Consider the following 13,377-nt stretch of genomic DNA (forward strand, 5'->3'; position numbering starts at 1 on the left):
TGGCCATAGGATATTTAGGTTTGGGACATTATTCCTTTATGTAGGGGTCCCCCTGATCCTGTGACAGTTAAGTGGGCTTATGCTCAGGTCCTTTAGTCCATGGCACATGAAAATCCCTTGGATTAGGAATGATAGTAACGCTTGCGTTTGGTCTGAGTGGTGGTGCTCAAAAATACTAGATAACCGAGTTATTTCTGTGCACACGATGTCTTGTTTTATAATAGCTATGAGTCCGTTACTGCTAGATACTATTAAAGATTAACTGTATATAGTAATTTTGTTTTTGTTCCTTCATTCTTATGGGCAATAGTCTCCCTTAGTAAACATGGCGCCTGTGATCTTCGGTGTGACTCTGCGCAGCTGCGGGCTGTGGCATTATGGGTCTATTGACTCTGACGTCACGGTCATGCGCAGTTGCGCGGTATGAACGCCGAGATCCGAGGCGTGCAGATCAAGGAATATATTTGTAAGTTACATATGTTCATGGCTCATCAGGATGGGTACACCTGATTTTAATGTTTCACAATTGATTATTAAGAATATTTTAGGAATAATCACGCGACACTTTATGTCTATTGTTCATTGTTAATACACTGAATGGAGATGTTCTTTTTACATGGAATCACTAATTTCATGGAGTGGTATTTATTATAACTTATTTATATTTCTATTATTATATTTAATGAGCTCTGTAACGAGATTGATATGAGTAGCATATATAAGATTGTCTCACCTATGTGTTCACTGCTTGAGAAAGGATTTGATATCCGAAACGTTGCCACGCCGTTCAGGCAATAAAGTCCACATCATTTTTTTATTATTTGGTGCTGCTTTTCTTTTTTTCTTGTATTGTTTGAGGCCATTTGGATAGCTGGCTGGATGAGCTTTGCACCGTGACTGAAGGTATTCTCTGGATGCTGTTCCAATTTTTTTCACTATATAATATATATATATATATATATATATATATATATATATATATATATATATAGGTGTCTCAGTGACATATATATATATATATATATATATATATATACTTTTATACCTATTTACCTATTCTATGTGTATATATCTATTCTATCTTTTCTATTCTAATCTATCAGTGTGATTTTACTGTACACAGCACTGATTTGCCGGCTTTTCAAAGGACACCGGTGCGTAAAAATCGCATGATTTTCCTCCGGTTTTCGGTCCGTAAATCGGACCGTTTTTTTTCTCTCAAGTGGAAAAGAGCCCTTAGGCTTTGGATTTTTCATGTTTTTTTTGCGTTTTTTGGAGGTTTTCTGCTGCATAATCGCTTAAAAACGCTTACATTAAGCATCCCATCAATTTAATGTATACCGCAATTTTTGTGACCATGCTGCATTTTCTTCTGCTAAAAAAACGCATTGCAGAAAAAAACGCAACATGTTCATAAATTTTGCGGAAAATCTGCAGATTTACCGCTAAATTATTGCATTGGGAACCTCCAGAAAAAAAGCGAAAAATTCGCAAAAAAAATTGCGGAAAAAAACGCAATAAAAACACAAAAAATACGAGTGTGGATTTCCTATGAAAGTAGTCCGGATTTGCTCAAAAAACTCTGCAAACTTTCCTGAATGTGGGCACATAGCCTAAGTGTCAGAATATAATTAGTCACAAAAATGCTTTCTCCTTCAGTTCAACTATGTATGTTGCGTTCATTGATTCCTGACTAAAGAAGTCAGGACTAAAGTAACAGCAAAGTGTCCTAGTGCAATTAAAGTGAATGAAAACAAGGAAGAAAATGTGGATCGCACCCAATTTCTATGCAGGTTATCTTCTGGGTCACGTCCATAGGGGTAGAAGCATCCCTCACTCTGCCCTGTCATGCCCCCTGCATTTGCCCCTGCGTTGACAAGGACTGAACCCAAGGGCTAATTTCACAGAAACAATTCCTTCCCGACTCGTTTCTTTCTCCGTTAGGCCGGTTTCACACGTCAGTGGCTCCGGTGCGTGAGGTGACAGTTTCCTCACGTACCGGAGCCACTGACACACGTAGACGCATTAAAATCAATGCATCTGTGCAGATGTCATTGATTTTTTGCGGATCGTGTCTCTGTGTGCCAAACACGGAGACATGTCAGTGTTCGTCGGAGCGCACGTATTACACGGACCCATTAAAGTCAATGGGTCCGTGTAAAACACGCACCGCACACAGACGTTGTCCGTGTGCAGTCCGTGTGCCGTGCAGGAGACAGCGCTCCAGTAAGCGCTGTCCCCCCCACATGGTGCTGAAACCGCGATTCATATCTTCTGTGCAGCAGCGTTTGCTGTAGAGAAGATATGAATAATCCTTTTTTTTTAAGTTTATCGTGTATAAAATAAAGGTCCATGTCCCCACCCCCTGTGCACCCCCCCCCCCCCCGCTGTTCTGAAAATACTCACCCAGCTCCCTCGTTGGCTGTCGCTGCTTCCTCTCCTGGCCGCACGTTCTACTGTATGCGGTCACGTGGGGCCACCGATTACAGTCATGAATATGCGGCTCCACCTCCCATAGGGGTGGAGCCGCATATTCATGACTGTAAATGAGCGGCCCCACATCCAACATCCTACCTTTTGTTTTAAAGGGCCTCTGTCAGCCCAGAATGACTGTTCAAACCATGTACAGAGGCTAGGTGCACCCTTGGTTTAGCCAAACAGTTCAGTGCACAGTTCCATCTATTTGTTTTCTCTCAATCTCTGCTTTTCTCTGGCTCTAATATGTCAGAGTTGTGAATAAAACAGAGAGGGTGCGGAGATAGAGGGAATACAAGTTGGTGGGAAAGTGCACTGAACTGTTTAGCCACACCAAGGATGCACAGAGAGCCTGCACTTGGTAAAAGCAGTCATTCTGTGCTCACACTTCCTTTAAAAAGAAATGAATACATATTTAATTATTATAAGAATATCAACACATTTGGGGGCAGGACTTGGAAAGAAAATAATTTTCCAGTGACAGTTCTATTTATTTCTTCTGGACTGATATATTTAAAATCCCATATTAGATGAATAAAGTCCTGGTACAACATCACTGTGACGTGTCACTCTTCTCCTAATATGCAGGTGCTTTGGAGAAAGCTAAGTGTGAATGAAGCTGTATTTAGCTGCAGGGAAAGTATAATTTAGGCTGGGAGTAGCTTGCTGTGAGTGGGGGATGGGTTTTTCTTTTCTCTAGTGAAATGTGAGACTATGCCTATTCTGATGTTTAGGAAGCTGTGGATGTGAGTCCCACTATGTAAGTCCTTAACATTTTAAATAATACTCTATTATAGTCTATACTCTCCCAAAAGTTTTTTTTTTCCCAAAATTGTGATGCTCTTGTATTTGCACTAGTGGAGCCATAGTTTAATTCCTACGTAAAACCCTGGACATGATCCAAGCTCCTGTAGGCCTCTTATGGGGGTTGTGTTATAACATGGAGTATTTTGCAAACTAGCACAAAGCATAGACAATACGTCTCTGCCTAAACCTAATCCCAAAAGTTTCTAAAAATTTTCTTAGGGTATATGCACACGTTAAGTATTTGGTGCAGAAATGTCTGTCTCTCTTGGCAGGAAAAATGCACGGTATAATACGTGCGATTTTGACATGTTATTGGTGGAAATTTTTCCCCACTTTTTAGTATGGGTGACATCTGCAGCAAAAACGCTGAAAGAATTGACATGCCGCAGATTTAAATCTGCAAGTCACAAATAAGCAGCGTGTGCATGCAGATTCACTTTGCTAACACTAGGAAACTCTTCAGGTTTTGTGACAAATCTGAACAGAAAAAAAAATGCAATAAACCTGCAACGTGTGCACAGGCCCTTAATCAAAACCCATAACAATTGAGGCAAAGCTAACCTCACCCACGTGTCCTTACTTCACATAGCAAGAGCAGAGCTGTCTTGAAACCAAGGGATCAGCTGGAAGAACTATCAGGATGTGTTTCCTAGATGTCACCTTCCTCCTTACTGCGGTGGGGTTTTGTCTCATCGTATTCATAAGTTTTATGCATTTTTGGAAAAAAGAGAACTTGCCACCTGGACCTACCCCGCTGCCAATATTGGGAAACCTACTACAACTAAGCAAAGGAGAAATAGTGAAATCACTGCTGAATGTAAGTGTTTACCAAGAACTGATCAACCAATGAGTAAGTAAACTAAAGCTATATTTGCTTTATGTTCTATATGGAATCATTATTGTGCCAGCAGAAGGGACTAATGCAAGTCTCTGCTGCCATCGCTAAGCCTCCAATGGCATCATGACCGCCTGAGGGCAGAGAGGTCGGGGCACTGTAGCTGGCACTGTTATTATTGAAGACATTTTATGATGAGGTAAATCCTGTATTTTAATTGCTTAATTTGTTCTTGTTACCTAGGGGCAAATATTACCTTTTAACCTCTGCAATGTCAAAAAAATGTACTCCTAGATCAGCAAAAGAGTATTTATTTAGTGCCAAAAGAGAAAAATATTATGACTGCACTATAGCACACGGGCAGGTTCAGTATTATTCTTTCTTTATGGGACTGTCCCAGTTACCGAACTGGATTGGCTTTAGGGTATGTGCACACGTTGCGGATTCTCTGCGGATCCGCAGCGTTTTTTAAGGTGCAGAAACGCTGCAGATCCGCGATTGATTTACAGTACAATGTAAATCAATGAGAAAAAAAACGCTGTGCACACGTTGCAGAAAATCCGCCGCGTAAACGCTGCGGTTTAAAAGAAATAGCATGTCACTTCTTCTTTTGTGAATCTGCAGCGTTTTTGTACCCATTCCATTATAGAAAACCGCAGGGGTAAAAAACGCAGCAAAAACGCACAAAAAACGCTGCGGAACCGCACAAAAAACGCGACAAATTCGCAGCTGTGTTTTCTGCCAGGAGAGGCAGAATCCGCACCAGAAATTCCTAAGCCTAATCCGCAACGTGTGCACATGGCCTTAGGCTAACTTCATCAACAGGGGGTGTTTCATGTAGATTCAGGCAATTCATAACCTGCTTTTTGGGGATCCACCATTGACTTTGAGATTCAATCGCACTTACTTGCAGTGTCAAGGCTCCAAGGTAAAGAAAAATTATGCTTTCATTATGGCTAATAAGCCACAAAGCAATTGTGGAAGTTACTAATGGTGATCGAGCGCTAAAATGCTTGAATACTCGAACCATGCAGCTCGGACAGGCTAGACTCGAGTAACGAGTATAATGGAAGTCAAGGGGAAACTTGAGTATTTTTCCGGAAGACCACAAAAGGATGGCTATGGGGAGGCAAAAAAAAAAAAAAAAAAAAAATCGCTGAAATGTATGGCAACAACATGGGGAAGACACCTGGACACATCGGTGACCCCCAGGTCGCTCCTGGAAACAATATTGTCAGAATATTAATCATAAAATATCAAACATAAAATGGACAGCATTATTTCTTTCGCCACCAAAGAGAAATGTATGATCTCCCATTTCCTGAATTGCAATTCAGAATCTGTAATTTATGTGATTGAGTGCCCCTGTGGCAAACAGTATGTCAGTAGAACTATTCAACCACTCCATCTATGGTTAAATTCACACAGGCACAACATAAAAAAGGGCCTCCTCACCCATGGACTATCTAGACATTACACTCTAACACACAATAAGGATTTTAATAATCTGAAAATCAGCCCCATTGATCACATCCCAGTAAAAGTTCCTAATAGAATTATGAAATTAAATAGAAAGGAGGTGTATTGGATTTACAAACTAGGGACTATGAAACCGCAGGGTCTGAATGAGATCACCCAAGTTTTTATTTAACCTGGTAATATATGTACATATTAGACTATTCATAATCTCTATTTTTATAATGTTAATCTCTATATATCCTAATGTATGAGAATTATATATATATATATATATAGTAAATAATTTGTCTGAAGTTTTTATAGTCCCCTGATGTGAATAATAATTTTATTTATTTATTGAAGTGGTCTACATTGATGCCGATTTCCGAGATTAGGATGTATACATGCATTTTTTTTCTTGGAGCTTAATACTATGTCACTCTTATTTAAGCTAAATTACTTCTAGTGTTTCTTATGGAAATAAGATACGCTTGGAGCTATGTTTAGAACGCCTATCCGACTTTCCAGCCAACTTCAACTCAAAAATATTTGACGGATCTGTACATTCCTAAACCAAGAATCTGCAAAAACCTCAGTCCATGCCCTCATCATCTCCCGCCTTGACTACTGCAACCTCCTGCTCTGTGGCCTCCCCTCTAAGGCTGCCGTCACACTAGCAGTATTTGGTCAGTATTTTACATTAGTATTTGTAAGCCAAAACCAGGAGTGGGTGATAAATGCAGAAGTGGTGCATATGTTTCTATTATTCTTTTCCTCTGATTGTTCCACTCCTGGTTTTGGCTTACAAATACTGAGGTAAAATACTGACCAAATACTGATAGTGTGACGGCAGCCTAACACTCTCGCACCCCTCCAATCTATTCTAAACTCAGCTGCCCGACTAATCCACCTGTCCCCCCGCTATTCCCCGGCCTCTCCCCTCTGTCAATCCCTTCACTGGCTCCCCATTACCCAGAGACTCCAGTACAAAACCCTAACCATGACATACAAAGCCATCCACAACCTGTCTCCTCCATACATCTGTGACCTTGTCTCCCGGTACTTACCTACACGCAACCTCCGGTCCTTACAAGATCTTCTTCACTACACCCCTCTTAGCTCCTCTTCCCACAATCACATACAAGATTTCTCTTGCGCATCACCCCTACTCTGGAACTCTTTACCACAACATATCAGTCCCTTGCCTACCATCGAAACCTTCAAAAAGAACCTCAAGACCCACCTCTTCCGACAAGCCTATAACCTGCAGTAACCACCGATCGACCAAACCACTGCACGACCAGCTCTATCCTCACCTACTGTATTCTCACCCATCCCTTGTAGATTGTGAGCCCTCGCGGGCAGGGTCCTCTCTCCTCCTGTACCAGTTATTACTTGTATTGTTTAAGATTATTGTACTTGTTTTTATTATGTATACCCCTCCTCACATGTAAAGCGCCATGGAATAAATGGCGCTATAATAATAAAAAATAATAATAATAATAATAATACTCCATTTTACAGACTGACAATAAGGCCTGTGTTACACTTGCGAGTGAAATATGAGAAATTTGTGCATCAATACCTGGCACTCAGGACCGGAATGTGTGGCTGCATGTATTTCTATGCAGCTGAACATTCTGGTCCCGAGTGCTGGTGGCAGTGCCGGGTATTGATCAGAGTTTCTCACATTGCACTCACAAGTGTGACACCGGCCTAAGACATACAAAAGCAAAGAGAAAATAGATTTTTCAGGAAAACAATGCTAGGAAACATTCTTGCCTTTTATATTGATATGTATACAAGGCAATGTATGTATATGCAGCCGTACACCCCAGTCCCGAGTGCCAGCGGCAGTGCTGGATATTGATGCGCAAGTTTGTCGCATCACACTCGCAAGTGTGACCCCGACCTTAAGGGGTTTCTATAGATATATTGCTGCAGCACCATTAAAGGGAACCTGTCACCTGAATTTGGCGGGACAGGTTTGTGGTCATATGGTCTCACTTTCTCTAAAATCTGCCCTTGTCAGTTTGTAACATAGTAACATAGTAACATAGTTAGTAAGGCCGAAAAAAGACATTTGTCCATCCAGTTCAGCCTATATTCCATCATAATAAATCCCCAGATCTACGTCCTTCTACAGAACCTAATAATTGTATGATACAATATTGTTCTGCTCCAGGAAGACATCCAGGCCTCTCTTGAACCCCTCGACTGAGTTCGCCATCACCACCTCCTCAGGCAAGCAATTCCAGATTCTCACTGCCCTAACAGTAAAGAATCCTCTTCTATGTTGGTGGAAAAACCTTCTCTCCTCCAGACGCAAAGAATGCCCCCTTGTGCCTGTCACCTTCCTTGGTATAAACAGATCCTCAGCGAGATATTTGTATTGTCCCCTTATATACTTATACATGGTTATTAGATCGCCCCTCAGTCGTCTTTTTTCTAGACTAAATAATCCTAATTTCGCTAATCTATCTGGGTATTGTAGTTCTCCCATCCCCTTTATTAATTTTGTTGCCCTCCTTTGTACTCTCTCTAGTTCCATTATATCCTTCCTGAGCACCGGTGCCCAAAACTGGACACAGTACTCCATGTGCGGTCTAACTAGGGATTTGTACAGAGGCAGTATAATGCTCTCATCATGTGTATCCAGACTTCTTTTAATGCACCCCATGATCCTGTTTGCCTTGGCAGCTGCTGCCTGACACTGGCTGCTCCAGGTAAGTTTATCATTAACTAGGATCCCCAAGTCCTTCTCCCTGTCAGATTTACCCAGTGGTTTCCCGTTCAGTGTGTAATGGTGATATTGATTCCCTCTTCCCATGTGTATAACCTTACATTTATCATTGTTAAACCTCATCTGCCACCTTTCAGCCCAAGTTTCCAACTTATCCAGATCCATCTGTAGCAGAATACTATCTTCTCTTGTATTAACTGCTTTACATAGTTTTGTATCATCTGCAAATATCGATATTTTACTGTGTAAACCTTCTACCAGATCATTAATGAATATGTTGAAGAGAACAGGTCCCAATACTGACCCCTGCGGTACCCCACTGGTCACAGCGACCCAGTTAGAGACTATACCATTTATAACCACCCTCTGCTTTCTATCACTAAGCCAGTTACTAACCCATTTACACACATTTTCCCCCAGACCAAGCATTCTCATTTTGTGTACCAACCTCTTGTGCGGCACGGTATCAAACGCTTTGGAAAAATCGAGATATACCACGTCCAATGACTCACCGTGGTCCAGTCTATAGCTTACCTCTTCATAAAAACTGATTAGATTGGTTTGACAGGAGCGATTTCTCATAAACCCATGCTGATATGGAGTTAAACAGTTATTCTCATTGAGATAATCCAGAATAACATCCCTCAGAAACCCTTCAAATATTTTACCAACAATAGAGGTTAGACTTACTGGCCTATAATTTCCAGGTTCACTTTTAGAGCCCTTTTTGAATATTGGCACCACATTTGCTATGCGCCAGTCCTGCGGAACAGACCCTGTCGCTATAGAGTCACTAAAAATAAGAAATAATGGTTTATCTATTACATTACTTAGTTCTCTTAGTACTCGTGGGTGTATGCCATCCGGACCCGGAGATTTATCTATTTTAATCTTATTTAGCCGGTTTCGCACCTCTTCTTGGGTTAGATTGGTGACCCTTAATATAGGGTTTTCATTGTTTCTTGGGATTTCACCTAGCATTTCATTTTCCACCGTGAATACCGTGGAGAAGAAGGTGTTTAATATGTTAGCTTTTTCCTCGTCATCTACAACCATTCTTTCCTCACTATTTTTTAAGGGGCCTACATTTTCAGTTTTTATTCTTTTACTATTGATATAGTTGAAGAACAGTTTGGGATTAGTTTTACTCTCCTTAGCAATGTGCTTCTCTGTTTCCTTTTTGGCAGCTTTAATTAGTTTTTTAGATAAAGTATTTTTCTCCCTATAGTTTTTTAGAGCTTCAATGGTGCCATCCTGCTTTAGTAGTGCAAATGCTTTCTTTTTACTGTTAATTGCCTGTCTTACTTCTTTGTTTAGCCACATTGGGTTTTTCCTATTTCTAGTCCTTTTATTCCCACAAGGTATAAACCGCTTACACTGCCTATTTAGGATGTTCTTAAACATTTCCCATTTATTATCTGTATTCTCATTTCTGAGGATATTGTCCCAGTCTACCAGATTAAGGGCATCTCTAAGCTGTTCAAACTTTGCCTTCCTAAAGTTCAATGTTTTTGTGACTCCCTGACAAGTCCCCCTAGTGAAAGACAGGTGAAACTGCACAATATTGTGGTCGCTATTTCCTAAATGCCCAACCACCTGCAGATTTGTTATTCTGTCAGGTCTATTAGATAGTATTAGGTCTAAAAGTGCTGCTCCTCTGGTTGGATTCTGCACCAATTGTGAAAGATAATTTTTCTTGGTTATTAGCAGAAACCTGTTGCCTTTATGGGTTTCACAGGTTTCTGTTTCCCAGTTAATATCCGGGTAGTTAAAGTCCCCCATAACCAGGACCTCATTATGGGTTGCAGCTTCATCTATCTGCTTTAGAAGTAGACTTTCCATGCTTTCTGTTATATTTGGGGGTTTGTAACAGACCCCAATGAGAATTTTGTTACCATTTTTCCCTCCATGAATTTCAACCCATATGGACTCGACATCCTCATTCCCTTCGCTAATATCCTCCCTTAAAGTGGACTTTAGACAAGACTTTACATAGAGACAAACCCCTCCTCCTCTCCGATTTTTACGATCCTTTCTAAACAGACTGTAACCCTGTAAGTTAACTGTAAGTTTGGTTGGTGTATCATAGTACACTACTACACTGCAGTATGGCGGTGTGTTTGACGGTGGGTGGCGCCTCCCACTGGCAGAGACACTTTTGCGTACTATGAGGGGCCCTGTGCCAGTGACTTCGCCAACGAGTATGCCCCCCCCACTTGATGAAGGAACCTGCACTTTCATCTGCACCTTCCTCTTTGTCCCCGTGTAAGGTGGTATAGTATGCGGGAAGGGGAACCTGACTTTCAGCAGGGTCAGATTCTGGCTCTGAAGAGTACAATGGGATTGTAGTGGTCTGGGTCAATGTACCAGCAAACTCATCTAGCAGTGGCTGGGCAATAGGCAGAATGAGGAGGAAACACAGACATAGGCCCAAATACTAAAGTAGGCTAAATGCTGTTCAAAATTGGTAACAGGACTAAACAGGCGGCATTGCTTTGTTCAGTGGAGGACAACTGTAATGAGTGGCAGACACAGTTAGTAGGCCCAAAAAATACAGTGGGCTAAATGTCTGCCAAAAAATTGTTCATAAATAAACAGGTGGCATAGTTAGGTACAGGGGTGGGCTCCTCTGCTGAGTAGCAGACAGTGGTAGTAGGCACAAAGTATTAACTGGTCTAAATGGAGGCCAGGGCGCCTGTATATTTTAACTATCATCTATCATTTCAACAAATTTGTATTAGCAGTGCCATTGAAGGATTTAACAGCACAGACTACACAGTGATGGAGCAGGGAGAGGTAAGTATTGCAAGTGGTAGAGCACTGTTCGAGCTGGGGGGGAATACTCTCTCGTGGGCGGCGGCACTGGCAGAGGGCCCCTCATATTACGACGGTGTGTCTGACATTGGTTGTGCACCACCACAGTCAGAGACACTTCATTATACTATGAGGGACCCTGTGCCAGTGCCATCGCCCAAGAGTGGGCACAACCACCTGTCCAGGCAAACGGCGCTCGCATGGGTGCTTGCGCCAGGTGGTGACCACGGCCCTGTGGGGGGAGTCAGCCTATTTAGGGAGGTATAAAAATGGCCTATGGTGGACATTCAGCAGCTTCAAATGGAGGAATTGGAGAAGTCAGTAAGAGGAGACCAAAAGCAAGACATTTTTCAGGCAAGCTACGTGTCAGCAGGGGAAGGTGAGGCAAAATAATTTGACATCTATGATTGGTTCATTCTATTGAAGGTTAGATCATCAACATTATGGGTAGCCAGACGTGTCTTTTTTTCGGTCAGTATTGAACCAGCAGCACTGAAGACTCTTTCTGATAGCACACTAGCAGCAGGGCAAGCGAGCTCCTGTAATGCATATTCTGCCAATTCAGGCCAGGTGTCTAATTTAGATGCCCAGTAATCAAAGGTGAATGACCTGTGAGGGAGAACATCGATAAGGGAGGAAAAGTAGTTCGTAACCATACTGGACAAATGCTGTCTCCTGTCACTTTGAATCGATGCAGCACTACCTGTCGTGTCAGCAATCATTCCGAAATCACTCCACAACCTGGTCATGAAACCCCTCTGTCCAACGCCACTTCAGATTTGTGCACCTCTAACACCTCTGCCATGTTGCCCCCTATGGCTCGTGTGAGAACCATCACCGCCGCTGTGTGCTGGGAATGCCTGAACCAAATGGTCTACAATAGTTGCTTGTTTGGTAGCCAATATTTGCTCAAGGTTCTCATGTGGCATGATATTTTGTCATTTTCCTTTATATCGTGGATCCAGGAGGCAGGCCAACCATTAATAGTCATCGATCATCATTTTGATAATGCGGGGGTCCCTTTTTAGGATACGCAAGGCATACTCAGCCATATGGGCCAATGTTCCAGGCGTCAATTCACTGCTTGCGCTTGGTTGAGGAGCACTTTCTTGCAAATCAACATCACTTGTGTCCCGCAAAAACCCTGTACCTGACCTTGCAACACCACCAGTTTCTATTGCCCCCTGAGAAGCATCCTCCTCCCATAAATATTCATACCCATCGTCCTCCTCCTCCTCCTCTTTGTCCGCCTCCTCGTCCAGGAGAGTTCCCTGAGCAGACAATGGCTGACTGTCATCAAGCCTTCCCTCCTCCTCAGCTGCAGATGCCAGCTCCTTAATGTGCGTCAAACTTTGCATCAGCAGACGGATTAGTGGGATGCTCATGCTTATGATGGCGTCTGTTATGAAAGGCAATTCAGTACCACAATGGACATAGCGGTCAGAGCACATACAGTGATCTGACAATAACCCAAAATCATAGAACGAGCTCTGAGACGTGGGAACTCTGCAGACCGCAATCCCTAATCCTCTCCAAACAACACTAGAGGCAGCCGTGGATTGCGCCTAACTCTGCCTATGCAACTCGGCACAGCCTGAGAAACTAACCAGCCTGAAGATAGAAAATAAGCCTACCTTGCCTCAGAGAAATACCCCAAAGGAAAAGGCAGCCCCCCACATATAATGACTGTGAGTAAGATGAAAAGACAAACGTAGGGATGAAATAGATTCAGCAAAGTGAGGCCCGACTTTCTTAACAGAGCGAGGATAGGAAAGATAACTTTGCGGTCTACACAAAACCCTAAAGGAAACCACGCAAAGGGGGCAAAAAGACCCTCCGTACCGAACTAACGGCACGGAGGTACACCCTTTGCGTCCCAGAGCTTCCAGCAAAACAAATAGACAAGCTGGACAGAAAAAATAGCAAACAAATAGCAAAGAAGCACTTAGCTATGCAGAGCAGCAGGCCACAGGAATGATCCAGGGAAAAACAAGTCCAACACTGGAACATTGACAGGAAGCCAGGATCAAAGCATTAGGTGGAGTTAAGTAGAGCAGTACCTAACGACCTCACAAGATCACCTGAGGGAGGAAACTCAGAAGCCGCAGTACCACTTTCCTCCACAAACGGAAGCTCCCAGAGAGAATCAGCCGAAGTACCACTTGTGACCACAGGAGGGAGCTCTGCCACAGAATTCACAACAGGCGTCGTCTGCATTTACCAGCCGTGTGCATTCCTCAAAACA

The 13,377-nt window shown here is 42.5% G+C and overlaps 1 protein-coding gene across 1 annotated transcript in view; it reads left to right on the forward strand.

The window, feature by feature from the left end:
• The first annotated feature begins 3,214 nt into the window (after positions 1-3,214).
• The window catches only part of LOC138661752 (cytochrome P450 2B4-like), a 77,738-nt gene continuing 67,575 nt past the window's right edge, over positions 3,215-13,377 (forward strand). The window contains exons 1-2 of the mRNA XM_069746646.1: positions 3,215-3,235; positions 3,872-4,099. Of these exons, the coding sequence (XP_069602747.1) occupies positions 3,923-4,099 (177 nt within the window). The 5' untranslated portion in view covers positions 3,215-3,235; positions 3,872-3,922. The remainder of the gene's footprint in view (positions 3,236-3,871; positions 4,100-13,377) is intronic.

The sequence above is a fragment of the Ranitomeya imitator genome, chromosome 2 (genome assembly GCF_032444005.1).
Source record: "Ranitomeya imitator isolate aRanImi1 chromosome 2, aRanImi1.pri, whole genome shotgun sequence".
Taxonomy (NCBI): domain Eukaryota; kingdom Metazoa; phylum Chordata; class Amphibia; order Anura; family Dendrobatidae; genus Ranitomeya; species Ranitomeya imitator.